General features: G+C 45.1%; 2 protein-coding genes across 11 annotated transcripts; one reads left to right on the top strand and one right to left on the bottom strand.

The window, feature by feature from the left end:
- MTHFS (methenyltetrahydrofolate synthetase) lies at positions 1–4,613 on the bottom strand. 6 transcript variants are annotated; one of them, XM_077263162.1, is made up of 3 exons: positions 4,527–4,613; positions 1,422–1,683; positions 1–381 (listed from the first exon to the last, which is right to left on the bottom strand). In XM_077263162.1, the coding sequence occupies exons 2-3, from the start codon at positions 1,627–1,629 to the stop codon at positions 140–142; spliced, it is 450 nt and encodes a 149-aa protein (XP_077119277.1). In that variant the 5' UTR covers positions 1,630–1,683; positions 4,527–4,613; the 3' UTR covers positions 1–139. The 6 variants fall into 6 exon arrangements, with proteins under 6 accessions (XP_077119277.1, XP_077119275.1, XP_077119274.1 ...); XM_077263160.1 differs by lacking the exon at positions 4,527–4,613 and adding an exon at positions 4,188–4,322; XM_077263159.1 differs by lacking the exon at positions 4,527–4,613 and adding an exon at positions 3,654–4,019.
- Positions 4,024–27,435, top strand: ZFAND6 (zinc finger AN1-type containing 6). 5 transcript variants are annotated; one of them, XM_077263155.1, is made up of 7 exons: positions 4,024–4,148; positions 14,833–15,009; positions 15,098–15,200; positions 19,204–19,286; positions 23,227–23,364; positions 23,462–23,578; positions 26,346–27,435. In XM_077263155.1, the coding sequence occupies exons 2-7, from the start codon at positions 14,844–14,846 to the stop codon at positions 26,492–26,494; spliced, it is 756 nt and encodes a 251-aa protein (XP_077119270.1). In that variant the 5' UTR covers positions 4,024–4,148; positions 14,833–14,843; the 3' UTR covers positions 26,495–27,435. The 5 variants fall into 5 exon arrangements, with proteins under 5 accessions (XP_077119270.1, XP_077119273.1, XP_077119271.1 ...); XM_077263156.1 differs by lacking the exon at positions 4,024–4,148 and adding an exon at positions 4,241–4,378; XM_077263154.1 differs by lacking the exon at positions 4,024–4,148 and adding an exon at positions 4,361–4,490.
- The last annotated feature ends 190 nt before the right edge of the window (positions 27,436–27,625 follow it).

Below are 27,625 nucleotides of genomic sequence, written 5' to 3'. Positions count from 1 at the left end.
TTTTGAGAATATGAAACATCGCTTTATTCTCTTAGTAAATGAAATGGAACAATCTTCACACAAAGATGAAGAAATATTTAAGTATAAGACGCTGTCATGATGGGAACATTCTCAACTTACGGCAGAGAACTTTGGCCAGTCATTTCTTGAGCATCTCCAGGTCTCCAGCAGAGAGAACTTCATCTATTGCAAAATCATATTCTGTTACCGGGATGGAGTCGCAAATCTGTTCTTGAAATGCCAGAGCGATCGTATGTGGTTTGTCCGAAAGGTGACGGCTGTAGCGCTCTAAGAAAGTGTCATAATATCCTTTACCCCTCCCCAGGCGGTGACCTTCCGAGTCAAATCCGAGTCCTGGCACAAGCACAAGATCCAATCCGCCTGTAATAATTTGATTGCATGTAAACAGTTGCTGCACTTTTTACATTATTTAGCACTGTAACTTTGGTTGTTATCAAGTGTTTCTTGCCATTAGTCTCTCCCTATAAGCTGAGTGGAATGAGACAGCTTGCTAAGGGTGAACTTGGCTGTGCTGGAGTGTTAGAGATAGCAGGCAGGGAGAGGACTGGTTTATACACAGATCTATGCTGCATGGACGGGGGAAAGGAAGCAGTCTATAGAAAAGTAGGAAAGCACATGAAATGGAAACTACAGGATAGAAGCTGTGATATGAGCTACAGCCTGGATACACACGGATCTCGCATCCAGCCTATATTACCGGGAGAGACACTCACACAAGGGAAACATTAAAAATTTGGATTGGGCTGCAAACTGCAGATTAGGGGGGGGGGTCTAAAAATTAATGAAATAATGAAGGATGCAATGGACAAACCTATGTAAAAATTAAATTTTCCCATGTAAAAAATGTCCAGTCTTTTAGATGCATTGTAATAATGTAATAATATTTCACACACACACTAGTGACATTCCAGCGGTTGTGAAACTACAACTCAGAGCATAAGTACATGTGGGGATTCCCTAGCAACCAGGCAACCCCCAAATGTACTTATGCTGGCTAACAGATGTAAATCATTCAGCTGCGGCGAAGACAAAAACTAAATCTCCGAGCACTAAAAAATACTCTGAGGACACCCGAGCGTGCTCAGGAAATCTCGAGTAACGAGTATATTCGCTCATCACTAGTAGGCATCTGTTGCTGCGGCCAGGCTTCTCATGCCTATGATTGGGAGCTTTCACCATCATCTCTGTGGATGAGATGGGAACTCCCATTTAAATGCATCCATTTCCCCATTTTCTTCATAAAGGTCGCACATATCAGCTATTAGAATAGAAATTTTGAAAAACATTTCTCCATTGGGGTCTCAATCCTGTTTTGATTAAGTTATGAAATAGTGGATTCCTTTAAATTAAATGTGATTTTGGCAGAATGACAAAATAAAACTTTACAGAGGTTTTCTCACCAGTGGTCAATGCCTCCTCTCTGTAGTCTTCCTGTCCGGGCTGCCGTATATTCCATGTGGTTACTGGCAACAGGTTGATTTCCTCCATTGAGCTGAGCCTCACCATATCCATGTGTGTGCTGCGAGGCTGGTAGCGTGGAATGAAACACAGTTTGCCTTGATGGAATATATCTCGTATGATGTCTCCAGTCTGAACCTCATCGGCCATATTCAGAAATACAGCAATGCGCTGAGCTGTCTGGTAACGGTGGTGAGAGAGAAGCTGCAAGAATATTTCATTATGAGAAATCTTGCACCTTACAAAATGTAGAGTATAAGAACTATGACTGTATTTCAATCTCCATATCATATCCTCATCTCAGTGATTGTATATAACTAGGAAATGTAGGAACCAGGAGGAGGAGCAGAAACATGAACATCATGGTGTATTTTTACAATAGAGTATATTAGTAAGCTCAATGATAATATTATTCAACATACAATAATGTTTCAGCTTTTTTTTTTAATACAGAACAGTCTCGATGCCATCTGTCTGTCCCTCACTTCATACTTACCTAGCAGAAGTACATTAATAAAATGTAAAGCATGGGTGGCAATAAAACTGCAGGATCGGACTACCCAAGTTATGGTTGCAAGCCTTTACCATGGAAACATAAACCCGGTTATCAGACATAGGTACAAAACAAAAAGTTGCTTTGTTTTACAAGAAAATAAATGGCTGCGAAGATGGACACCCGCTTTAAAATGTTGGACAGTCACGCACTGATGAAGATCGACTTTCTAGCTGCAGCAAGTGGAACTCATTTTATAAACAGATTGACCTGACATTAGAGGGGTGGTCCGAAACTAAAATGTATTTTAATCCTAAATGTCTATTTAATGTCATAATCTAATCTTTTCTAATTTACTTTAAAGGGCTTTTCCCATGTCCAAGACCCTATCCCAATATGTAGTGGGTGTAATAATAATAATATTAGCAAATACCTCCAATTAGAAATGTAGTATAGTTTTTCTGATTCGCTATGTCTATTTCCTCATGTGCAGGCATTGCAGGACCTTAGGTGTCCATTGTTCCAAAAAGCTGTCAGTATATCAGTGGTCATAACCATGGATGCCTGAGGTCCTGCAATGCCTGCACATGAGGAATGACATAGCGAATCACAAAAACTATACTACATTTCTAATTGGAGGTATTTGCTAATATTATTAGACCTACTACATATTGGGATAGGATCTTGCTGATGGGAAAACCCCTTTAATTAAAGAGCACCTATCATCCCTTCATTACGTTGTTTTTTTTTACCATCTTCCTCTTTGATGCCGATTCGTTTGAGAACCTCCAGTGCATGCTGGGATACTCGAACGAGTCGTCAACAGGGGGTAGAGGCTGCGGTCATCGCCGCAGCCTCAGTCCCCATCCTGATACTCCTGCACTCTTATAAGAGTAGATGGAGCGGTAGTGTGCATGATCGACCACCGCTCCACTCACATAGGGGTCTGCAGAGGCTCTTGGGACTGGTTGGACCTGCAGTGGAAGCTATCCCAAACTTGAAACTTTAACTTTAACAGAAAATCCATCAGTGGCCTAGTTCTGATGGCAGAGCTTGTAACGCCTTTATCTGTCTTCTTCTGAGCTCCTCCTTCCAGCTGATTTAGGACCTCAGAACTCATCAAAGGTGAAGGGAGACAAAAGCAAAACAGGCAAAAGTTTTAAGCAAAGTCAATTGCAAAAATTATTTTTTGGACCTTTTGCACCCAGCTGTAGTAGACTGAGTGTCCGCCTCCAGTAGACACGACGTTCACTCTGCTGGCACTATTATAGTCTATGGCCCCGTTGGCACACACGTCCGAATCCCGTAACCCCCGACGGGACCACCTAACAGAACCTAAACACAAAGTGGAAGCACCCTAATGCATTGGGCTTCAGTACCCTCACAAAATGTCGCCTTCCAGCCCCCACACCTGTACTGGCTACGTGCACCTTCACACGGGGCCTAAGCCTTAGCCGAGCCTGCTAACAGTAATAGCAGAGAAGTTGCCCATAGCAACCAATCAGGTTACTTTTCACATTCTCTAAAACAGCATGAAAAATATGAGCTGTAATCTGATTGGTTGCTATGAGCAACTTTTTTTCTTCAATAAACTTTATTGATAAACACTTTCCCCCTCTTATTGGCTGCACAAGAGACGTGTTACCCCCAGACTGCACAGTGTTGTGCTGTGGTCACACACCTTCCGAGTCACCGCCTGAGACTGCTCAAGCTTCTCTAGCTCGCTTAGGGCTGCTAGCTTTTGCTTCAACTGAGCCCTGAGCGCCCGCTTAGCGGCTTGTATCGACGCCATCTTGGCATGAATGGGGAGATAAAAAAGAGAAAAACACTACGTTTCAGCCCTGGTTACCCGGCTCCTCCCACGGCCGAGAGGGCGCTGACGCGGTACAAAACAGAGTCTGTAACCTCCAGCTGTCGTGAAACTACACTTCCCGGCATGCCATCGTCTGGCAAGGCATGCTGGGAGCGGCAGCATCAGGAGCAGCTGATAGAACCCCCCACGGACCACTGCCGCACAACACACGTTCTATCTCCATGACGTCATGCAGTCACAGAACGTCACACACTATCGGCCAATCACTATTGGGAAACACCCAGTTGGAGGCGGAGAGGACAGCTACCGCGCCGGAAGTGCAAGGAAAACCGGAAGTGTGAAAGAAGGAAGTGACTGACACCGGTAGCGCTTCTCCCCGTAACCCAGTCCTGTCCGCCTTACGTAACGGGAGTCCAACAGGCGGCAAACACCCGGCGCCGGCGGCTGGAGACACACGGGCGGGAGTCCAGGGACGCGACCTATCGCTGTAGGCCTCCAGCGGCTTCTCCTCCGGTCACGTTGATCGAGCGCTCACCGGGACTGTCTGCCCAGGGGTCCCCCCTCCCATACTCGGACCCCGGCCTGCGTGTGAGGTGAGTGCATGCCCCCCCGGCAGCACCATTGTGACGGGGACTACAAGTCACACAAGAGCCCGGCGGCCTCCGGTGTTCTGCTCCCACAGAGGCTCCACCGTCTCCAGCCACGGTGAGCAGTGATAGGTGTCAGGGAGGCTCTTCTCACCGGTTACAGGGGGTTAGTCTCAGTACCAGTCACTCCTTGTGCCCGGGCTGGTGCAATATGCGCCGGGACACTGTGTCTGGTGATGAGCGGCCAGGGCGTGACGTCACCAGGACGGGGCTGCTGCTATTAATAGCACGTGGAACCGGGAGGGACGGCGCTCTTATCTCTAGGAGAATCCCCCAGGGTTCCTGGAAAGTCAGCGGAGATGGGACAGTGATGGGTCAGTTTAGTTAGTCGTCAGTGTCTCCCACAGCTCTGGGCAGGGGCGCGGAACGTTAGCGCAGACTTATCCTTTATGGGTGTGTGGTGTAAAGAGGGAGAAAAACAGCTTTATCAGGTGCCGGAGCTGGCCCCCGCGCCCCCGCCACCCCTGGCCCCCGCGCCGCCCCTGGCCCCCGCGCCGCCCCTGGCCCCCGCGCCGCCCCTGGCCCCCGCGCCCCCGCCACCCCTGGCCCCCGCGCCGCCCCTGGCCCCCGCGCCCCCGCCACCCCTGGCCCCCATCGACCCCGTCCCCCCACGCGCTCCCCATTTGTTGTGATTTATTTCTCGCAGTGATCCTACATTTGTTTCCTTTGACTATACGAATCAGCAATACACTTTTTTGTTTTTATTTTGCTCCCAGTATTGGGGTATGTGCACACTGTCTTTTTTATTTGCAGTTTTTGTAGCTAATGTTCAGTTTTTGCTAAGAAATTACAAACTCCCTCAGGGTGCAGATATGCTCAGAGGCCTATCCTGACCATTTACAGGCTTTTCCAGTCTATTTTGTTAGACTGTATCATGCCGAATCCCAATAGTGTGTATTGGGCAGTGTTCGGATTCGGCACTGCTTGCCATTTGGAGCCGATGTCACTTGTCTTTGGAGCCGACATCTTGTCTTGTTCCATCATGATTTGGTCACTGCCAGGCCTGGGAACGCCCTTTAACCCCACCATAACAGCAACCCTGGCATCTTCGTGTAAGGATGATTGGAGACTCCCCTTGTCACCTCCTTAGGCCCCTGCAATGTGAAGTATTTATTATTACATTATTCGTCCAGCATTGTTAATACTGTAACAAAAAAGTAGAAGAATCACTGTTTTTTTTTTATTAAATCACTTTGGCATCACCATAATTGTGTAAAAATGAAACTAAAAAAATCCATTGCCCCTCTTGAATTGATGGCATAACAAAAGAAGCAAGCTGTCATATGGCTGAAAGTTCTGGCTTTTGGAAGATATGGATGAAAAGTGGCTGGGATAGAAGGGGTTACATATTTCAAGTAAACTAGGTATTAGTAGGAAGTGTGCAAGACTTGGGGAGTTTGGTCATTGCTTGGTCTTGGAAACATCTGAAGGTAATGCTGTATCAGCTCGTTTCTGGGACATCTGATGATTTGGCTCACCGTTTGGAGTAGGAGCGGTGGTGACTATCGGAACAGGGGGGGGGGGGGGTTCTGTGTTGTCCAGTGCAGGCCGTACATGTGATTATGATGGATTTGTCTGGTTCTGTTAAGTGCACATATAGATAAGATGTGCATAGTGTTTCAGGACCTGTTTTTCTTGTATACATACGTTTTGTGTGAGACCCCTTCGCACAAAGTTGCTTCCCATGTGTCTTGTTCAGTTCCCATTGTTTATCATTGTAATCCCTATGATGCTGCGGTGTCCATGGAAACTGTCATTATTGCAGGATGTGTGGCTCACAGCTTACATGTCGCCTGCGTCCTCTTACATTTGCTTTGTGTGGATTAAGACCTAAGGGAAAAGTGACAGCTTAGATGTTGCAACAGTTATAAGAAGGTGTTTTTCTGCGATTTATTGGGCCATAGTCCTCGTTTAGGGTATTGTTTGCCATATAGAGCTGTATTCTCCCCTACAATCAGTGCTGACTATATTCTATAGATAGAACTTTGTGCCTCTGTGAGAAGGTAAAGTCACACGAAAGTACAGTGTAGGTCCAGAAGCTTCTATGGCTGCTGTACGTGGCTTTCCTTCTGGTTGGCCTATGGCCAGTATTGCCCATCCTCAGGTTTAGTGACTTGTCTGGTAGTGGGGATCCCTTCATTCACAGGAACAGATCGGTGGTCTCACATGCACACAATGCCTTGTATGCAATGCTCAGCTGTTGGTCAGTCGTGTGGACAATGATGGAAGATCTGGTGTGTGGTTTGACCCTCCAAACAAAGGAGATGGGATACATTGCGATCAGTGGGGTCTGAGCCAGCATACATTGCCGCCAGTCTTGAGGATATATTAAGTAGAGGTTTGAGAAATGTCATTCTCATAATATGGCTCAGACGCATATGTGTTGTCTCTGACATGCCAAGGTTGCCCCCAGTCTTGGCCATTAGGTGATGTTTTCTCCTATAAGAATTAAATGATGCAGAATTACTACAAGCCGTCATGTGGCTGACCCTGGGGTGAGGACACTGACTGGCCATAGCAATCAATGAAAACATTTTAATAATGTAGGTGTCATGTGTAATTACTATAACACTTCATGACTTAAATATTTTGGGAGTGTTTTAAACTAAATAAAGGTAATGACTAATATACAAGGAGTGACTATCTGCTGGTATTTACTCCACAGCATATTTTGTAAAGGAGGATGATCTGGAAGTTTCGGATTTGTCAAGATTGTATAGTAGTAACCATGATAAAAATGAACCCTAGAAGTTTAGGCTGCCCCTTGGCTCCTGGGACGTCAGCATCTCATGAGAAAGCTGTGGCACATATAGTCAGCTCTGTGATCACGCAGCACAGCAGCTGCCTGCGATACCTCGGCCTTACACGTAAAGCTGGCTCCCGGCACACAATGTGCTGCTTTATACAGTTGACAGCTGTTCGGAAGCGCGCACAGAGCTGGCAATTGTTCCCAGTTGTCAGGGCTTCTCCCCTCATTGGTGGATTGCCCAGCTCTGGTGAAGGCATGTACCTGTACTAGCCTTCCCACAAAGATCTGCCCTGCTGAGGGACGCACACTGCTATGTCACCCTGGAAGAGCAATACTACAATGGTGCCCAAAATGCTTAATAAATTGATGTCTACCTCGTCCTTAACATTTTGTGTTATTAGCAAATTCTGTGTTTGTGTGTCTGCGTGTGTCTGCGTGTGTCTGCGTGTGTCTGCGTGTGTGTGTGTGTTTATGTACAGTGGGGAAAATAAGTGTTTGATACACTGCTGAGTTTGCAAGTTTTCCCACCTACAAAGAATGGAGAGGTCTGTAATTTTTATCATAGATACACTTCAACTGTGAAAAGAATCTTAAAAAAAAAAAAGCCGAACGCAGGAGTGAATAAATGATCTTTATTCTCCCCGCCAGCATTCGGTATTCAGTCATAGGGGCAGGGAAACGCCTGTTCAGTCACCGCTCAGAGTATACAGAGCAGCCGCTGTAACTGTGCCCTCGACCGACTGAGACTCAGTCTATATCGCGACCGGCTGTCAGTCAGTCGGAGGCATGGCTACAGCAACTGCTAGAGCAGTGACTGAACTGGCCATGCCCCTAAGACGGAATACCGAATGCTGGAGTGGAGAATAAAGATCATTTTCTCCCCATTCTATTTGGCTGTGTGTAGTCGCCGAACAGCATCATAAGGCTGTTAGCCTGCAGATGAACCACATATTTGCAGGATAATAGCGTTATTTCTGGTGACAGGTTACCTTTAATATTTGTTACAGAAACCTTTGCAATTAGAGGTCAGATGTTTCCTGTAGTTCTTGACCAGGTTTGCACGCACCAGGGTTTTGGCCCACTCCGCCATACAGATCTTCTCCAGATCTTTCAGGTTTCAGGGCTGTCGCTGGGCAGCATTGAGTTTCAGAGCCCTCCAAAGATTTTCTATTGGGTTCAGGTCTGGAGACTGGCTAGGCCACTCCAGGACCTTGAAATGCTTCCTGCGGAGCCACTTCTTAGCTGCCCTGGTTGCATATTTTGGGTCATTGTCATGCTGGAAGACCCAGCCCTGACCCATCTTCAGGCGCTTACTGAGGGAAGGAGGTTGTTTGCTAAAATCTCAATATACATGACCTCATTCATCCTCCCTTCAGTATGGTGCAGTTGTCCTGTCTTGTTTGCAGAAAAGCACCCCAAAGTATGATGTTTCCCTCACCATGCTTCATGGTTGTGAGGGTGTTCTTGTTGATACCAAAAAGTTCTATTTTGGTCTTTTCTGACAATATGATCTTCTCCCATGCCCCCTCTTTATCATCTGGATAGTAATTGGTGAACTTCAAACAGGCCTGGACATGTGCTGGCGTGAGCAGGTGGACCTTGCATGCCCTGCAGGGTTTTCATCCATGACCGCATAGTGTGTTACTAACGGTAATGTTTGAGACTGTGGTCTCAGTTCTCTTCAGGTCATTGACCAAGTCCTCATGTGTAGTTCTGGGCTGATTTCTGACCTTTCTCAGTCATCCTTGCCCAACAAGGTTTCTAATAATTGCGCCAATAGTTGTTACTTTCTCACCAAGCTGCTTGCCTATAGTCCTGTAGCCCATCCTAGCCTTGAGCAGGTCTGCAATTTTATCTCTGGTGTTCTTTGACAGCTTTTTGGTCTTGGGCATGGTGGAGAGGTTGGAGTGTGATTGTGTGTGGACAGGTGTCTTTTATACAGGTAATGAGTTCAAACAGGTGTAATTAATACTGATAATGAGTAGTGATGAGCAAGTGTACTCGTTGCTCGGGGGGTCTCCGAGTATTAGTGTTCTGAGATTTAGTTTTTGTTGACGCAACTGCATGATTTAGGCTAAGTGCACACGTCGTAGAATTAGCGCGGAAAATTCCGCAGCAGTTCTGCAACTCCTACCGCGGTTATATCGCATGCAGAATTGGCATGCATATTCCTGCTAAAAACTAGAGTTTTGCAAGCATAATTAGCTTGCAGAATGCTAGCGTTTTCCAAACGATCTGTAGCATCGCTTGGAAAACTGACAGGTTGGTCACACTTGTCAAACTTAGTGTTTGACAAGTGTGACCAACTTTTTACTATTGATGCAGCCTATGCAGCATCAATTATCAAGTTAAAAATAATAATAAAAAAATGTATGTTCTCACCTTCCGAAGGCAGCCGATCTCCTCAGCGGCTTCCGTTCCTATAAATGCTTTGTGTGCAGGACCTGCTATGATGTCACGGTCACTTGACCGTGACGTCATCGCGGTCACGTGACCACAACGTCATCGCAGGTCCTTCACACAAAGCATCCATGGGAACGGAAGCGGCCGCGTGCACCGCTGAGAGGCGGAAGACTCCGGGGCCATCAGAAGGTGAGTATATCACTATTTTTTATTTTAATTTTTTTTTTTTTTTAACAATTATATGTTGCCCAGTCCGTGGAGGATAGCCCCATGCGGGAAGTAAGCAGATCATTGCATTCCTAGGTGTGCGGAATCCCCGCAATTCCGCAAATTTAATGAACATGCTGTGGTTTTTTCTGGAATGCGATTCCGCTCAGGAAAACAACGCAGCATGTGCACAAAAAATGCGGTTTGCATTCTATTAAATAGGAAAATGGCCACGGCCTGCCGCGCGTGCGCAGATGGAGATCGCGGTGGCCATTTTCCTGAAGCAGAGTTCGCATCTCGGCTTCAGAAAAATGGCCGCCGCGATCTCCATCTGCGCACGCGCGGCAGCCCGCGGCCATTTTCCTGAAGTCCCGGGCAGCAGAGCGCTCCAACTGCGCTCACGCGGCCACAGGAAGATGGCCGCCCCCACCGATCACCAGGGATATAGCGCAGAACGCGCTGTTTTTCGTCACCTGCGCAGTCGCAAACCACTACGCCACCAACGGAAACCTAAGCAAGATCTGGGGGAAGAAACAGCTTTGTCACCACGCCCATCAGACCAGACCAGCATGATTGACAAGCGAAAACGGCGACTTTGGTAAGTAATTTCGGCAGCTTAGGTGGGGAATCAGGGTAGAAAAAAAACACTTTTGTAAAGCACAGCTCTGCCCTATGTAGCGGTATTTTTATCTCCGAGTGAAAAACCGGGGTGACAGGTTCCCTTTAAGGTCTGTGAGAGCCAGAATTCTTAGTTGGTAGGTGATCAAATACTTAACTAATAGCAAAGCCACAAAAGAGGACTAAAAATTCCTCCAAAAACTCAAAAAATACAGCAGAAAAAAAAGGGCAGCACTGCTTACCTGCCCAGGTTTCTGAACAAATGCACTACAGGGTGCAGCCAGCCCATATAGCAAAGCCACTCACAACCTAGCCATTCGTGGAGGGGGTGGCTGCTTAGTGTACATTTGCACAATAAAGGCCTGCATAGGGCTCTGTTCACATGTAGGTAATGCACAGTGTCGGGTTCTCAGCCTATTAGTCACACCCATACTATTCGATTAGGCGGGCTGCCCAGCAGTCTTATCAATGCATCCCACATGAACACCCCTGTACACAAGACCCAATGTGCTGGGCTTTGCTGCACCCTGAAAAATAAAGTGCACAAAATACATATAAATATGTGAGGTATTGTTCGATATTTTGGCCAAGATATGCAAGCTCACAACCCCACGACATGGGTCCCCAGACACTATACAGTACCTGCATGTGAACAGCACCCTATACGATGCTGCCTTTCTTTCTGCTGTATTTTAGAATTTTTGGAGGATTTTCAGTCCTCTTTTGTGGCTTTGCTATTAGTTTAGTGTTAGGACTCGCAAGCATGGGGACCCTTGCCTTTGGGTTGTGAGCTTGTGTATCTTGGCCAAAATATTGACCAATACCTCACATATTTATATGTATTTTGTGCACTTTATTTTTCAGGGTGCAGCCAAGCCCAGCACATTGGGTCTTGTGTTCAGCGGTGTTCTTGTGGGATGCATATAGAGAGCGCTGGCCAGCCCGCCTAATCGAATAGTATGGGTGTGACTAATAGGCTGAGAACCAGACACTGTGCATTACCTGCATGTGAACAGCACCCTGTACAGTCCTCTATTGTGCAAATGTACACTAAGCAGTCACCCCCTCCATGAATGGCTAAGTGGTGAGTTGCTCTCTATTTAGTATTTTGCACCTGTGTTTTGCAACATCTTTGCTTTATGGGCTGGCTGCACCCTGTAGTGCATTTGTTCAGAGACCTCGGCAGGTAAGCAGTGCTGCCCCTTTTTTTTTTGTCCTGTATTTGTGATCAAATACTTATTTCATGCAATAAAATGCAAATTAATTATGTAAAAATCAGACAATGTAATTTTCTGATTTAGATTCTACCTACGATAACAATTACAGCCCTCTTCATTCTTTGTAGGTGGGAAAACTTGCAAAATTGTCAGTGTATCAAACTGGTATTTCCCCCACTGTGTGTTTGTATATATCTACACAGAGGCAGGCACCCGTATAATAATGTAACAGATAAGGCGCAGGGTTTTAGTACTGGGTCAATAGAAATATTGTGGGGATAGTGGTGGCGTAGGTAAGTGTACATAGATGCAGTGCCATGTAAAAGTATTTGCCCTATTCACTTTTTTTTTCTTCCATATTTAAGGTATTTTTTATCTTAAATTATTTAACCCTAAACATATGCATGTGCCTCAGATGGCTGCTCTTTCTGTCAGTCTGGGTGGGGGATGGGGTGTAGACCCTTTATGACTTATCATCCCAGTGTCCCCTCATTCCTGGATAGCATTTTACAGTGCTTTTTCTATCAGCGTGCAGCATTTCCGGGTAAAACTTGCATGTGTGCAGTAAGAGAGCCGTTCTGTGCTTCACGCTGCGCGTGGTTAGACCAGCATGAATCAGCGAACGTCTTCCCTCTAAGGGTATGTGCACACGCTGCGGACTGGTCTGTGGATTTTTCCGCACTGATTTTGATAAATCCGCAGGGCAAAAACACTGCGTTTTTCCTGCGGATTTACCGCGGTTTTTGTGCGGATTCTACTGTGGTTTTACACCTGCGTCTTTTTAATATGGAGCAGGTATCAAACCGCTGTGGATTCCGCACAAAGAATTGACATGCTGCGGGAAAAAAACCGCAACGTTTCTGCGCGTTTTTTCCCGCAGCATGTGCACAGCGGTTTTTGTTTTTCATAGGTTAACGTTGTACTGTACACCGCATGGAAAACTGCTGCAAAAACGCTGCGGATCCGCAGCAAAAACTGCAACGTGTGCACATGGCCTTATTAAGGTCGGTGTAACATGGCAATAGAATAGTCGGTCTGTGTCCTCTGAGCGGCCTCCCAAGTGCTGACCTTGTGACAAATGTGCATTGTTCTATAGATGTGTGTATGTAATATGTACACAGGACTGTTGGAAAAATGCTGCAAAAATAAGACTGTTTCCTTGAAGACAAATGTTGGTCAGTTCAAATATTGATTTTTCTTGAGATTTCTCTTTGGTTAATTGATAAGAATAAACTATTAACTCTTCTGTTTTGGAAATCCATTCTTAAGGTACCTTCACACTAAGCGACGCTGCAGCGATACAGACAACGATGCGGATCGCTGCAGCGTCGCTGTTTAGTCGTTGTGTGGTCGCTGGAGAGCTGTCACAGACAGCTCTCCAGCGACCAACGATGCCGAAGTCCCCTGGTAACCAGGGTAAACATCGGGTTACTAAGCGCAGGGCCGCGCTTAGTAAGGCTACGTTCACATTAGCGTTAAGCTAATGTGCGTCGGGTTTGCGTCGGCGACGCATGCGTCATGCGCCCCTATACTTAACATGGGGGACGCATGCGTTTTTTTTTGTTGCGTTGTGCGACAAATGCGTCTTTTTTGCCGCAAGCGTCGGACCAAGAAAACGCAACAAGTTGCATTTTTCTTGCGTCCGATTTTCGGCAAAAACCGACGCATGCGTCGCAAAACGCAGCGTTTTTGCGTGCGTTTTGACGCGTTTTTGTGTGCGTTGTGCGTTGCGGCAACGGCGCACAACGCTAGTGTGAACGTAGCCTAACCCGATGTTTACCCTGGTTACCAGCGTAAATGTAAAAAAAAAAAACACTACATACTCACATTCCGGTGCCCGGCGTCCGCTGCCCTGCACTCCTCCTGCATCCTGTGTCAGCGCCGAACATCTCCGGCATCTCCCACAGAGCACAGCGGTAACGTCACCGCTCTGCTTTACGGCCGGCACTTACCCAGGATGCAGGAGGAGTGCAGGGAAGCGGACGCCGGGCACCGGAATGTGAGTATGTGTTTGTTTTTTTTTACATTTACGCTGGTAACCAGGGTAAACATCGGGTTACTAAGCGCGGCCCTGCGCTTAGTAACCCGATGTTTACCCTGGTTACCAGTGAAGAGATCGCTGGATCGGTGTCACACACACCGATTCAGCGATGTCAGCGGGAGATCCAGCGACAAAATAAAGTTCTGGCCTTTCTTCACCGACCAACGATGTTACAGCAGGATCCTGATCGCTGCTGCCTGTCAAACACAACAATATCGCTATCCAGGACGCTGCAACGTCACGGATCGCTAGCGATATCGTTTAGTGTGAAGGTACCTTAACACTGCAGCATTCTTTTTCCACCCCTGACTAATGTTTGCACAGTACCTGCTTTCTGTGTTTATAAATATATATCATCCTGTTTGTTTTTGTTTTTTGTGACCTTGTGACTAGTGATGAGCGAGTATACTCGTTACTCTGGTTTCCCCGAACATGCTCGGGTGGTCTCCGAGCATTTGTGAGCGCTCGGAGATTTCGTTTTTGTCGCCGCAGCTGCATGATTTGCGGGTGTTAGACAACCTGAATACATGTGGGGATTCCCTAACAAACAGGCCACCCCCACATGTATTCAGGCTATCAGCCGCAAATCCTGCAGCTCGATTGGTGCAGAAGCATATACCACTGGAATCTGTGGACGCGGCAGAACCGAACATCCATAATGTTTTTCAGACTTAATGAAGCCGCAGCGGTAAGAGGGAGAAATGGACTTGTATTCAGGCAGCTGTAGCAGTCCGTACACACTGAATGCTCCATGATGACTCCTGTCACATCCATTTACAGCCCGCTCTGCACACAATCATTTTCTGGGAAGTGATCACAGTGCTCACTGTGTGACGATTGACAGCTACAGCTCCCTGCACTGCCCCAGTGACTGGGAGTGAGCGGCTGCAGGGAGAACATAAGCTCATTTTCTCCCTGTGGCCACTCAGTGAGACAGATATGATTTAAAGTCTTTTTACCTCCTGATTTTCACAATTTACCTGCAAATATAGTGATAATTTTATCCCACTGAACACCCATTTTAAATGAAATGAATATAAACTAATGGGAGTTTCAGTATATGCACGAGCCCCCCGCATGCCACTCATATCCTGCTCCACTGGTATATTCGCTTATATGCAAAGTCTAATGGACTAATAGTGGCTTCTGTTCTCTTTGCTTTCAGCTGTATGGTGGATGAACATGGCGCAAGAGACCAACCATAACCAGGCTCCTCTACTTTGTTCTAATGGTTGTGGCTTCTACGGTAATCCACGAACCAATGGACTTTGCTCCGTCTGCTACAAAGAATATCTACAGAGACAGAACAGCAGCAGCAGCAATGGGAGAACTAGTCCTCCAGGTAGCAATGTCTGACCTCCTTGTATGTCTGCCTGTATAGTATGAGACTATCCATGATATAGATCTGTTTTTGTTTGTTTTGTATTCAGTGGTATCAGTCGGAAGTGGGGTGGAGGCTTCCACTTCACAGCATGTAGTCAATTCAAAGGCGGAAGAACCTACAGAATCTGTGGATCCGCAGACACAAGACAGGTATGAGAATTTACAAGAAATGTATGATTCTACCTTGTGACCAGGTCAAAGTTAAGCACATGGTCCTATCCCCCACATACTATGTTGGTGAAATTCCTGTACTTTGGTGAGGGGACTGCACTCCCCTGGGTTTCCTCCTGCTCACAAGAGGCTGTATGTAAAGGTGGTGATTAACTGGTGCAGGTGGTGGCATCGAAAGAGAAGAGCACTGCAAGAGAACAATAGAAAGGATGGCATCTACACCCATGAATTAAAGCGCACCTATCGTTATATTATAATCCTCACCTCTTCCTTAGGCAGCGGTAGATGTGTGTTTTGATTAGTGCAGTCAGAAATGTTGTATATAATCTGCATATTTCCTTCTGTCTGCTGGTTCTTGTAAATGCATATTGTCTTGTCTGCATTGCACCTCTACGAGCCCTTCCCAGTGCAATGTTACAGCCATGGTGTTTTCTCTGAGCCAAAGCTTGCAGTTCCCCACACACAGTGGAAGAGGTTCTGCAGCTGCGTCCCCTTCTCCCAGTCTTCTATTTACTCTATTACTTTAGATGGATTTTTTTGGTGACTGAGGAGGTTTCTGAACATTTGCAGAGAGCCTGAAGGCAGGGAAAGACAAACTGCAGACTGCTGGAAGGTGAGAAAGATGCCACTTTCCTCATATAAGGTTTTTTTCCCAAATAATTTATTTATACAACAAAATAAAGCGATGGGTGCGCTTTAAGTCTGACAACGGAACAATATAGTGAGATTACTTCAGATCTAAAAAAAAAGCTAACTTTGTATGTGGATAGTGAACGCTACATGAAGTAACTTCATCAATACAAGTGCAAAAGCAGCAGAAGAGCCTGCAAAGTTAATGAGCTGATTTTCATTTCGGCTGAATATTGTTAAAAGGTAAAGCTTTGCGTTCATATAGTGTCTTCAGAAATAATATATATACACACTGCTCAAAAAAATAATTGGGAGCACTTAAACAACAGAATATAACTCCAAGTAAAGGTACCGTCACACTAAGCGACTTTGCAGCGAGAACGACAACGATCTGATCGCTGCAGCGTCGCTGTTTAGGTCGCTGTAGAGATGTCAAACACAGCAGCTCCACAACGACGCAGGAGCGATCCTGTGACGTAACGGTGACGCACTTATCGTTCTCACAGGTCGTTAGCTCCATGTTTAACATGCTGGCATCGTTGCTTTTGCTGTCAAACACGACGATACACGCCAATCTGACGACCAAATAAAGTTCTGAACTTTCAGCAACGACCAGCGATATCACAGCGGGATCCAGATCGCTGCTGCGTGTCAAACACAACGATATCGCTATCCAGGACGCTGCAACGTCACGGATCGTTGTCGTTCTCGCTGCAAAGTCGCTTAGTGTGACGGTACCGTAAATCAAACTGTCCACTTAGGAAGCAGCACTGTTTGACAATCAATTTCACATGCTGTTGTGCAAATGGAATAGACAACAGATGGAAATTATAGGCAATTATCAAGACATCCTCAATAAAGGAGTGGTTCTGCAGGTGGGGACCACAGACCACATCTCAGTACCAATGCTTTCTGGCTGATGTTTTGGTCACTTTTGAATGTTGGTTGTGCTTTCAAACTCGTAGCATGAGACAGATTCTACAACCCACACAAGTGGCTCAGGTAGTGCAGCTCATCCAGGATGGCCCATCAATGCGAGCTGTGGCAAGGAGGTTTGCTGTGTCTGTCAGCATAGTGTCCAGAGGACGGAGGCGCTACCAGGAGACAGGCCAGTACACCAGGAGACATGGCGGGGGCCGTAGGAGGGCAACAACCCAGCAGCAGGACTGCTACCTCTGCCTTTGTGCAAGGAGGAACAGGAGGAGCACTGCCAGAGCCCTGCAAAATGACCTCCAGCAGGCCACAAATGTGCATGTGTCTGCACAAACGGTTAGAAATCGACTCCATGAGGATGGTCTGAGTGCTCGACATCCACAGATGGGTTGTGCTCACAGCCCAACACCGTGCAGGATGCTTGGCATTTGCCACAGAACATCAGGAATGGCAAATTCGCCACTAGTGACCTGTGCTCTTCACAGATGACAGCAGGTTCACACTGAGCACATGTGACAAACGTGACAGTCTGGAGACGCCGTGGAGAGCGATCTGCTGCTTGCAGCATCCTTCAGCATGACCGGTTTGGCAGTGAGTCAGTAATGGTGTGTCGTGGCATTTCTTTGGAGGGCCGCACAGCCCTCCATGTGCTCATCAGATGTAGCCTGACTGCCATTAGGTACCAAGATGAGATCCTCAGACCCCTTGTGAGACCATATGCTGGTGCAGACCTCATGTGGCTGGAGTGTGTCAGCAGTTCCTGCAAGATGAAGGCATTGAAGCGATGGACTGGCCCGCCCGTTCCCCAGACCTGAATCCGATTGAACACATCTGGGACATCATGTCTCGCTCCATCCACCAACGTCACGTTGCCCCACAGACTGTCCAGGAGTTGGCGGATGCTTTAGTCCAGGTCTCGGAGGAGGTCCCTCAGGAGACCATTCGCCGCCTCATCAGGAGCATGCCCAGCCGTTGTCAGGTAATCATACTGGCACGTGGAGGCCACACACTACTGAGCATCAGTTCCTTGTCTTGAGGCATTTCCACTGAAGTTGGATCCGCCTGTAACTTCAAAATCAAAGTGGAAAATGAGCCTCATTCCAACTCCAGACCTTCATGGGATATTAGTTGTGATTTACGTTGATTATTTTTAGGTTCTATTGTTCTCAACACATTCCACTATCTAATGAATAAAGATTTCCAACTGAAATATTTCATTCAGTGATATCTAGGGTGTGGGATTTTAGTGTTCCCTTTATTTTTGCAGTGTATACACTATATATATATATATATATATATATATATATATATATATATATATATATATATATATATATATATATATATATATATATATATATTATGTACTTCTGCTCTTAAAGATAGATATGCATGTATGGAGCTCTTTAGGGTGGAGTTATTTGTGTACTTTGTAGGACGTTACACATCCTGCCGATTGGTGGGTCAGCTTCCGCAGACGTCACATCGACAGGTCAGCGGCTTCTCCGCTCTGTTGATGGGGCATGACTGCCGATGTCATGCTGACTGACAGCTGACTGACAGCTGGCTGCCAACTACCTAACTGTGGGGAGCTGGCTGGAAATCTGCATGATGTTGAGAGATCAGACTGGAAGAGGAATTGCTGCTGCTCTATTGACATTGTGAAGGTGAATCGCTAGCAGGAGCGGTCAGTGACTTATTTGTCGGTGCAGGGTACAACAGGCAGGTAGTTAGCAACCTCCTGCCTGTTAGTTTTTAGGTCCATAGTGTTAAAAAAGGTCTAAAGTCCTTGATACATTCTTTAAAGGGAAGTTCTCCTTTTCATCACTCTCCTCCTTCGTGGCTCCCCTTGTTACCAAGGGGAAGGGGGATGGGGGGAGGTTCTCTTTTAGGTTGACAGTTCAGACCATCAAGAGGAGGAAAATGACACTGAAGCTGGCCTGACCCAGCACTCCTTTGCCTAGGTGACGGCTGCCTCTGATAGTCTGCAGTGGTGGTGTTGTAGTAATCACGCCAACAAGCAGTAAATCTGGAGTTTACAAAGTCTCCATTCTTGAGGCGAGACAACCCCTTTACGGACCTTGTGTCGATACTTTGTGAGGTCTCCACTGCTACGCTATGTGATTGCTGTGTAGGATAGATGGGTAGATGTGGAGCTCTGGGAAATATCCTGTGATTCATTAGGCACTTGTAATAGGATATAGCCACAGATTTGCCTCTGTCCTCTACTGTAGTGATAGGGCAGAACTGGAGACCAGACAGATCCGTGCACGCTGGTCAGGCTGAATTTGATGCCTCCATTGATGGCTTTATAGTACAGATCTTTTGATATATGGTATCTCTGATTTCTGTAGATGGCCAGTTGGGCAGGTGTTTTTTCCGGTCCTTTATTCTTAATGTGCTTTTCTTTGTCTGCCAGTTCTCTTCCACAACCGGAGACGGCCTCTTCTTTGCAAGATGAAAGCTCAGATGACCGAACTGCAGAACTGACAGAGGCACAAGGTCAGTCCTGTATCCATTTACACATGTGCTGGGGTTCTTGTATATGTCAGTACATGATGTTCAACAACTACTTGTTTAAACTCTCAATCCCCATTCCCCAGACCTAATTTTGCCTGAAAGGGAATCTGTCACCAGGTTTTTGCCATCTAGTCTGAGGGCAGCATAATTTTAGGACCAATAATCTAATTCCAGTGATATGTCACTTACTAGGATGATTTCTATAATTTTTGTAAAATCACTGTTTTATCAGCAAAAGATTATCACTATAGGACTAGTAAACTTGCTGCCATTTCGTCCTCCATTTTCATGAGTTCTGTATAACTCCGCCCCTACCACTGATTGGCAGCTTTCTGCCTATGCAGTGGACACAAACGCTAACAATTAGTGGTGTGGATGGGGTTATACAGAGCTCTGCATTCAGAGAACGGTTAGATCATCAGCAGATCAAAGTGATTTTTATCAAAATAACAGCAATCTTCCCTGTCAGTGACACATCGCTGACCATGGGGCCTCTGCCCCTACAATAGTCTCTTTCCACAAACTTGTATTTTTTTCCTTTGTTTTTTTCATTGTTGCATTCCATCAGCCATAAGTTTTTAATTTTTATTAAACTGAATATGTCACCCTTTTGGCCGGGTTTACACACACCGAGATACGGCAGAGTCCCGCAGGCTAAAACCAAGCTCTGGCATCGGCACTCTGGAGCGGAGCGTGCGGCCGCACTACAATACATGGAGCCGCACGCTCCGCTCCAGAGTACCGGTGCCAGAGCTTGTTTTTAACCTGCGAGACTCGGCCGTATCTTGCTGTAGTGTGACTCCGGCCTTTGAGGTTTTGGTGTTAATATGGGTGTACAGATTGTATACTGGTGATATTAGTCATAGCTGTATGCCTCCTGGATTTGGCCTTGTTAAGTAAAAATCATGTTTTATACCTTCGCTCTTCACACTACGGTGTGTGCTCTGCCCTTTCATGTCATGTGTGGCCGGAAATCCCACGCCTGCGCATTCTGCCTGCCGTCGCTCCTCTACACCGTGGGAAATTCACCTACTGGTCGCCAGAGATCACTGGGATCGGAACTTTCAGCGACTGTCCGGTGCCTGCGAACATCAAAATTGAAGATATTGCCTACAGAAGGGCTCAACAGAGCGGAGGAGTGACAGCAGGCAGAATGCGCAGGGGCCGGTTTTCCAGCCATGCATGTGACATGTAGGGAAGGAGAAAACCTGTATAATGAAGACCCGGAGGCAGGCTTATCTTCCTGGCAGAGCACACCCCATAGCCTGGAAGATGCAAGGTCTCATGGATGATTTTTACTTAACAAGGCCACATCCAGGAGGCCTACAGGTATGACTAATTTCACCTGCCAGCCCGTATTATTAACTCCAAAACCTCAAAATGGTGACAGATTCCCTAGAAATACTTTGTTTAAAGAAAAATAATTTAATTTTTTACTTATGTGATACAAAAAACAAATATTTTTCTGTCAGCAGCGCCATATGAGGGCTTGTTCTTTGTGCGACAAGACTAGATTTCATTGGTCCCTTTTTTGGGGTACACGCAGATTTACATAAATCTATCTTTAAAGGGAACCGATATAAGATGTGGCCACTGCCTTTCAGGGCTTATCTACTGTATTCCATAATGTTATAGATAAGCCCCCGATCTGACCTACAAGATAAGAAAAATTAAGTTATATTATACTCACCCGGGGGACGGTCCGGTCCGATGGGTGTCGCAGGTCCGGCGCCTCCCATCTTCTTGCGATGCCGCCCTCTTGTTTCTTTATCGCTCCTGCGCAGGCGTACTTATCTGCCCTGTTGAGCGCAGAGTAAAGTACTGCAGTGCGCAGGCGCTGGGAAAGGTCAGAGAGGCCCGGAGCCTGCGCACTGCAGTACTTTGCTCTGCCCTCAACAGGAAAGATAAGTGCGCCAACGCTGGAGCGCGATGCCAGGGAGCAACGTAGGTCATCTATGTTTTGTGGATGAAATTATGACTATTTCTTTATGCGCTCATGTGAACCTGGCCTCATACTGGCAGGCAGCCTATTAGATTGTGTAAGGAAAGTGCTTTGATGAGAAATGAGTTAACATTGCCCCAAATTGCTGTCTTGGCCAAAGTTATGGCCAGAAGTGTTGGCACCCTTGAAATTGTTCCAGAAAAATGAAGTAGTTTTCCCTGAAAATTTTTTGCAATTACACTTGTTTTGTTATACACATGCTTATTTCCTTTGTGTGTGTGTGTTGGAACAACACAAAAAAATCAGAGAAAAATGCAAACTGGGCAAAATTTCACACAAAACTCCAAAAATGGGCTGGACAAATTGTTGGCACCCTCAAATTAATATTTGGTTGCACACCATTTGTAATAAATAACTGCAACCAGTCTCTTCCTATAACCATCAACAAGCTTCTTGCACCTCTTATCTGGAATTTTGGGCCACTCTTCTTTTACAAACTGCTCCAGGTGTCTCATATTCAAAGTGCGTCTTCTCCTAACAGAAATTTTAAGATCTCTCCACAGATGATCAGTGGGATTTAGAAGCGGACTCATTCCTGGCCACTTAAAAACTCTCCAGTGCTTTGTTCCCATCCATTTCTGATGGCTTCTTGAAGTATGTTTGATGTCATTGTTCTGCTGGAATACCCATGACGTAGAACACAAACCCAGCTTTCTGACACTGGGCACTACATTGCGGCCCCAAATTTTCTGGTAATCTTTAGCTTGCATGATGCTTTGCTCACAGTCAAGGCACCCAGTGACAGAGGCAGCAAAACATTCCCAAAGCATCTTTGTACTTCCACCATGTTTAATGTAGGTACTGGGTTATTTTCTTTGTAGGCCTCATTCCATTTTCAGTAAATGGTATAATGTTTTATCTTGGTCTCATCTGTCCACAGCATGCTTTCCAAGAAGGATTTTGGTTTATTCACATATTTTGGCCTACTGCAGTCTCGTTTTTTTATATCTGTCAGCAGTGCGGTACTGCAGGGTCTCCTGCCATAGCGTTTAATTTCATTCAAATGTCAATGGATAGTTTGCGCTGACACTGATGCACCTTGAGCCTGCACGTTGAGGGAGATTAGATACAGTGCCATGGGTTGTAAACGTCTTGATTTATGTTGTGTATTGTGGACAAGGAACATCAAGATCTCTGGAGATGGAGTAGTAACCTTGAAAATTGTTGAGAAATATCAACAATTTGGTTCTCCGGTCCTCAAACAGTTCTCTTCTCCTCTTTTTTTTTTTCCTCCGCGCTTAGCGTGGCAGACACACACACAATGCAAAGCTTGAGTCAGCTTCTCCCCTTTTTATCTGATTTCAGGTGTGATTTTCATATTGCGCACACCTGTTACTTGCCACAAGTGAGTTTGAGGACGCATCACATAGTTGATACAAAGTTGTTTATGCATAATTTCGGAAAGGTGTCAACAATTTTGTCCTGTCCATTTTGGGTTTAAGTGTGAAATGATGTCCATTTTGACTTTTTACTCCTTTTTCGTGTGGATTTATTTCCATTGTGTGTATTGGAGTATGTGTCTAACCAAACATGTATAATTGCTGTAATTTTTTGGGAGAAATACTTATTTTTTTGGAACAATTTCAAGGTTGCAACACTTTCGGCCATGACTTGTTCCAGCTAAACCTGCAATGTCTGACTGATAATGCACATACAGTAATTCTGATATGTATATGATGTGTTCAGTGGTGATGTGTAACCCAAGCACAGGAGCAGTGGGCGCCTCCAACCATAGGAGAGAGGGCAGAGGTCTTATGACACTTGGATAAATGACCTCGAGCATAGGGAACAGTATCCCTCGTGGATACGAGATGGCTTTCAGAAGTGTGAACTCTATGAAAACTGGGTGTAGTATTTGCTAGAAAACTGGGCGACTTACTTAAAACTAGCTATGGAAGGTGTTGCTATTGGATATTCCAGATTGCAGACTCTCAGAGAAGGGTTTCAGTTATTCCAGCATAGAAAAGGGGGGAGTTCAGCGCAGTGTGTGGCGAGAAGGCTCAAGAAAGGGGAAGAGAAAACATAATGAAACAGAACAGACGTTAGACAGTGATGATGGTAAGTGATCATTTGCTTTGGTGGGATTTTATCCTTGTACAGGGCATAGGTATGTTGGGAGACAATTTGCGTAATTACAATTTTGTATTTTCTGTAGCTGCGGCTTCAGATAGCGGACAGAATTCTTCTGAAGAACAAGAAAGATCTCCGCAAAAGGCCAAAGTCAAGAAGACAAACCGTTGCCACATGTGCCGCAAAAAAGTTGGACTTACAGGTCTGTATGTGACTTCCATAATTTTCTGTATGGCCCGAAATGGTAGAGTTGAAAGCTGATGCTTTGTCAGAGGTGTGAATGTTCACATTGTATTATCAATTGCTGTGAAAATCCTCAAGACTTCACGCAGATTACATCGTTATTCAGTTACATTAACAGTATAATTGGACGGGGTACAGATATCCAGTCCTATTAAAAAAAAAAAAAAAAAAAGCTGTAATATTCACATACCTGGCCTATTAATTGTTACCCCCACTCCTTGGTTTCCTAACCTATGTTCACATTGACTTCTTTCTAGACATTCAAAAGCCACAATTTTTTCAAGTGGAAACCCCTTCAGTGAATGCTCATTTTTTGGGCAGTTTTTCTTTTCCTGAAGCTTTTTCATCAGATGTCTTGGAAGCTTTTTTTTTTTTTGCAGCCTTTTAATTTGCCATTGTTGTCAAGTTGTGGCGGATTCACTTAATTCACACACATTTTTCCACAAGATAGAAAAAAAAAAACCCTTTATAAAAACTCCTCATGTGAACAGAATAATGGATTTCCCACAGTAATGAATAGGAAGGCTTTTCCAAGTGTGTTTGCAGCAGATTGGCTTCAAAAACCTCCATGTGAACATAGTCCAGTAGTCCCATTATTGTGGTTGAGTAGAAATTGCTTATAAAGAAGGTTAATGTCCTGCAATAAACCTGAAGGAAAATAGTGCTTGGGAGAGCCATAGTGTATACCAGAGGTGTCAAACTGCATTCCTCGAGGGCCGCCAACAGGTCATGTTTTCAGGATTTCCTTGTATTGCACAGGTGATAATTTAATCACCTGCACAGAATGATTCCAGCACCTTGTGGAATGCTAAGGAAATCCTGAAAACATGACCTGTTGGCGGCCCTCGAGGAATGCAGTCTGACACCTCTGGTGTATACTATGATGGCTAGGGTGGTAACTGGGATCCCTACACTCACGTTATGTTACAATCGGTATCGTGTTTTATTCTACAACTTCAACGGCAAGCAGCAATTTCAGGGTGGAAGAGAGCGTTTCTGCCTTTTCCTTTCACTCCCACAATAGTGGGGTGGTGTGCTCCAGAAAATTGACAGTTTGGACCACTATTCTGGTCTCAGCGCTGGTTCATAGTGTGCAGTCTGCCTTGCACCAAGCGGAGACTGCTTTGCCTCTGTAGCATCGGATGGGCACAGGTTGACTGATGGTGGTTGGATCCTGACAGTGTCAGAGCAGCTCTTGCAGGTTGTATAGCCGAGTTTGTAAGTGCTGCGCTCCTTTCCTAGGAGACTGGTTATAGACTGCAGAAGGGGCTGGTAACTTGGACAATGAGCAGTAAGCTATTAAATAAAATCCTCACCATTCTTAAGAATATAAAGAGATACATTGCAAAGTTGCTTGTTTTTACAATTTTACTCATGGTGAAAACAACCGCGTGATTGCACATAGGACAGACATTGATAGCGCCTTACTAGGACATACCTGACTCTGTGAAGGAGGCCTGTTATCCTAGGCTATATGTGTAGGAGAACATTGTCGATGACACCACAGTACTGATAACCGCAAGTGCTGGTTACTCGAGGGTGCTGGGGTATGCACAGAGTATCATGGGTGCTCGTGTAAGATGTTCACAGAACATGAGGGGATTACCTGTCAAATACAGGCAATAGTACAACTGTCCTAACAATAAACTATAGGGGAGTAAATAACAGAACTACCAAACAGAAAACCCTTACCCCTTAAAACCATCAATCTTTATTAATATTCATGTATAATACCAAAAAGTCCAAAAAACTAGATAAAACACATCCTATAAGGACTACATATACCAGGGATCAGGGATACAAATGTATATTTAAGCTGTTGCAATAACCTCCTTGGTTAATCCATATAGGACAGCCTGGGTTTATTTCGGCTTGTTTGAGCCCTGTTACATTACATAGCATCACTATAGTGGCATTAAAGCCTATAATCTGATAGGATTAGTGACAGCTAGAGGTTAGCATATACACAATAGTGCTTTATGTATGTATTATGGATCTAATCTGATCCATTTGTGGGTATGTCTTGTCTGTGATCATTAGTTTGGTAGGGACTACCTAGGGATATAAGGGACAGCCGTCGAGGAGCAGGGGCGCCTCATCGCATATTTAGGGTGCCAACCTCCGCTGGTAGGAAGGACCTCAGACTTCAGGGCCTATTAGGGCCAGCAGAGGTATACTATATCCAACAATATTTTTCTTTTTTTCAAATATTTTTTCATTTTTGATGAGTTTTTCTGGTTATTTTGTGGATTTTTTTTTAGTTTTTCTACACTTATGTTGGTTTTGGTATCATTGAAATACCGTCTGCACAAGACGTCTTTCCTATGGTTGGATCCCTGATCCCTAGTATATGTAGTCCTTATAGGATGTGTTTTATCTAGTTTTTTGGACTTTTTGGTATTATACATGAATATTAATAAAGATTGATGGTTTTAAGGGGTAAGGGTTTTCTGTTTGGTAGTTCAAATACAGGCAATACCCTAGCCGCTGCGGGGACTCAGGACATGTCACTCGAGCACCCCCACTACTCGGTCCATACCCTCGGTAACCAGCACTTGTGCTCATCACTACTCTTCAGTGAACAGTATATAGATATAACGTACAGCATACATGATGTATCTAGGCCCTTCATTGTTTTTCACAAGATGATGGTTGCCATATTGTTTTATTTTCCTGGGAAGAAATAAATGTATATCTCAATGTCATATGTGATTCTTGTTTTTCAGGCTTTGATTGTCGATGTGGAAATATATTCTGTGGGACACATCGTTACTCTGACGTGCACAGTTGCTCCTATGACTATAAAGCTGACGCAGCTGAAAAGATCAGGAAAGAAAACCCTGTTGTGGTCGGGGAGAAGATCCAGAAAATTTGAGTGCGATCTTCACCCTGTGTCCTGGATGTCACCAGCATTGTGGTGTGGACTGTTGTGGGATATGACAACCCACCTATATCATCTTGACTCTACATCCAGGGATCCAGTTCCTTCTGTATCATCATTACTACTTTTTTTTTCCCCCCCGTTTTCTTATTACAGCTTTTTCCTGAATCCTTACAATTGAACCAAGGATAAAACCACACACAGAAAAAAAAAAAAACTTTAAAAACTGTCTAAACTGTCTCCAGGTTTTTCCCTACTGTGCACAACTGTTAATGAGAGAGAGGATGTGATGGAGTGAAAAGTACTCTGTGGATGTGGCTTCTCGTTACATCTCCATGATCAGACTCCTGACTCTTTATCCTGTTGAATTTCTCCCAGAACTAAACGGATCAACATTTTATTGGACGCGTTGAATCGTGTGCTTGAGCTCTGACCTTTTTTTTTTCATTTGTTCATTTGTTAGTTTGTTCGTTTGTTTGTTATTTGTTTTTTTTTCCAACAGAGGAGCATTTTTATTTCTTCTGCATCATATTGTGTGATTGAGTGGGTGATTTAAGAAAGAAAATCTTTAATTCTAGAAGAAAACGTGTATCCATTTTAGTGTTGGAAACTTTTTTTTTTTCTTTACCTCCTCTCCCCAGTGGGTTCTGCATGTGTTTGGTCAAAGCCCAGCCTTTAGAAGGGGCTTCCGAGAATGGTATATCTGTAGGAGGCGGCACTGGTGGTGGATGGAGAGGGGCTGGTGCCACCAGACCGAGCGATTATTTCAAAGGCCTTCCGTTTGCTTCTGGCCGTTAAACATTATAAATTTAAAATCTTTTTGTTTCATTTTTATAGTAGATATAATCAAACGTGAGAGCGCCAGCCACATACCGGCCTCTCACCAAAGGTTTTATGTTCATGTCCGTTTGATTTAAATAAAATATAAAAGCTTGTGTCTTGTGTTAGCGCACGCACACCGCAGTCCCTGCTGCGTACAGGATAGTAGACTGAGGGGGGGGAAATAAGCCTTCAGTTTTTAACTTTTACTACATCTTATTATGTAAATGTATGTTTGTTGGCTTTTCTGCTTATGCCTTAGGGTACCGTCACACAGTGCCATTTTCATCGCTACGACGGCACGAT

This window comes from Ranitomeya variabilis, chromosome 5, assembly GCF_051348905.1.
Source record: "Ranitomeya variabilis isolate aRanVar5 chromosome 5, aRanVar5.hap1, whole genome shotgun sequence".
Classification (NCBI taxonomy): Eukaryota; Metazoa; Chordata; class Amphibia; order Anura; family Dendrobatidae; genus Ranitomeya; species Ranitomeya variabilis.
This window is presented reverse-complemented; position numbering and strand designations above follow the sequence as displayed.

Excerpts from the sequence above, each read along its gene's own strand:
- MTHFS (XM_077263159.1), bottom strand. The coding sequence starts at position 3,764 with ATGGCGTCGATACAAGCCGCTAAGCGGGCGCTCAGGGCTCAGTTGAAG. Across the intron at positions 1,684-3,653 it reads CTCAGGCGGTGACTCGGAAG|CTTCTCTCTCACCACCGTTA; the intron begins GTGTGTGACCAC and ends ATATTCTTGCAG. Across the intron at positions 382-1,421 it reads AGAGGAGGCATTGACCACTG|GCGGATTGGATCTTGTGCTT; the intron begins GTGAGAAAACCT and ends AAATTATTACAG.
- ZFAND6 (XM_077263155.1), top strand. The coding sequence starts at position 14,844 with ATGAACATGGCGCAAGAGACCAACCATAACCAGGCTCCTCTACTTTGT. Across the intron at positions 15,010-15,097 it reads TGGGAGAACTAGTCCTCCAG|TGGTATCAGTCGGAAGTGGG; the intron begins GTAGCAATGTCT and ends TTTTGTATTCAG. Across the intron at positions 15,201-19,203 it reads GATCCGCAGACACAAGACAG|TTCTCTTCCACAACCGGAGA; the intron begins GTATGAGAATTT and ends TTTGTCTGCCAG.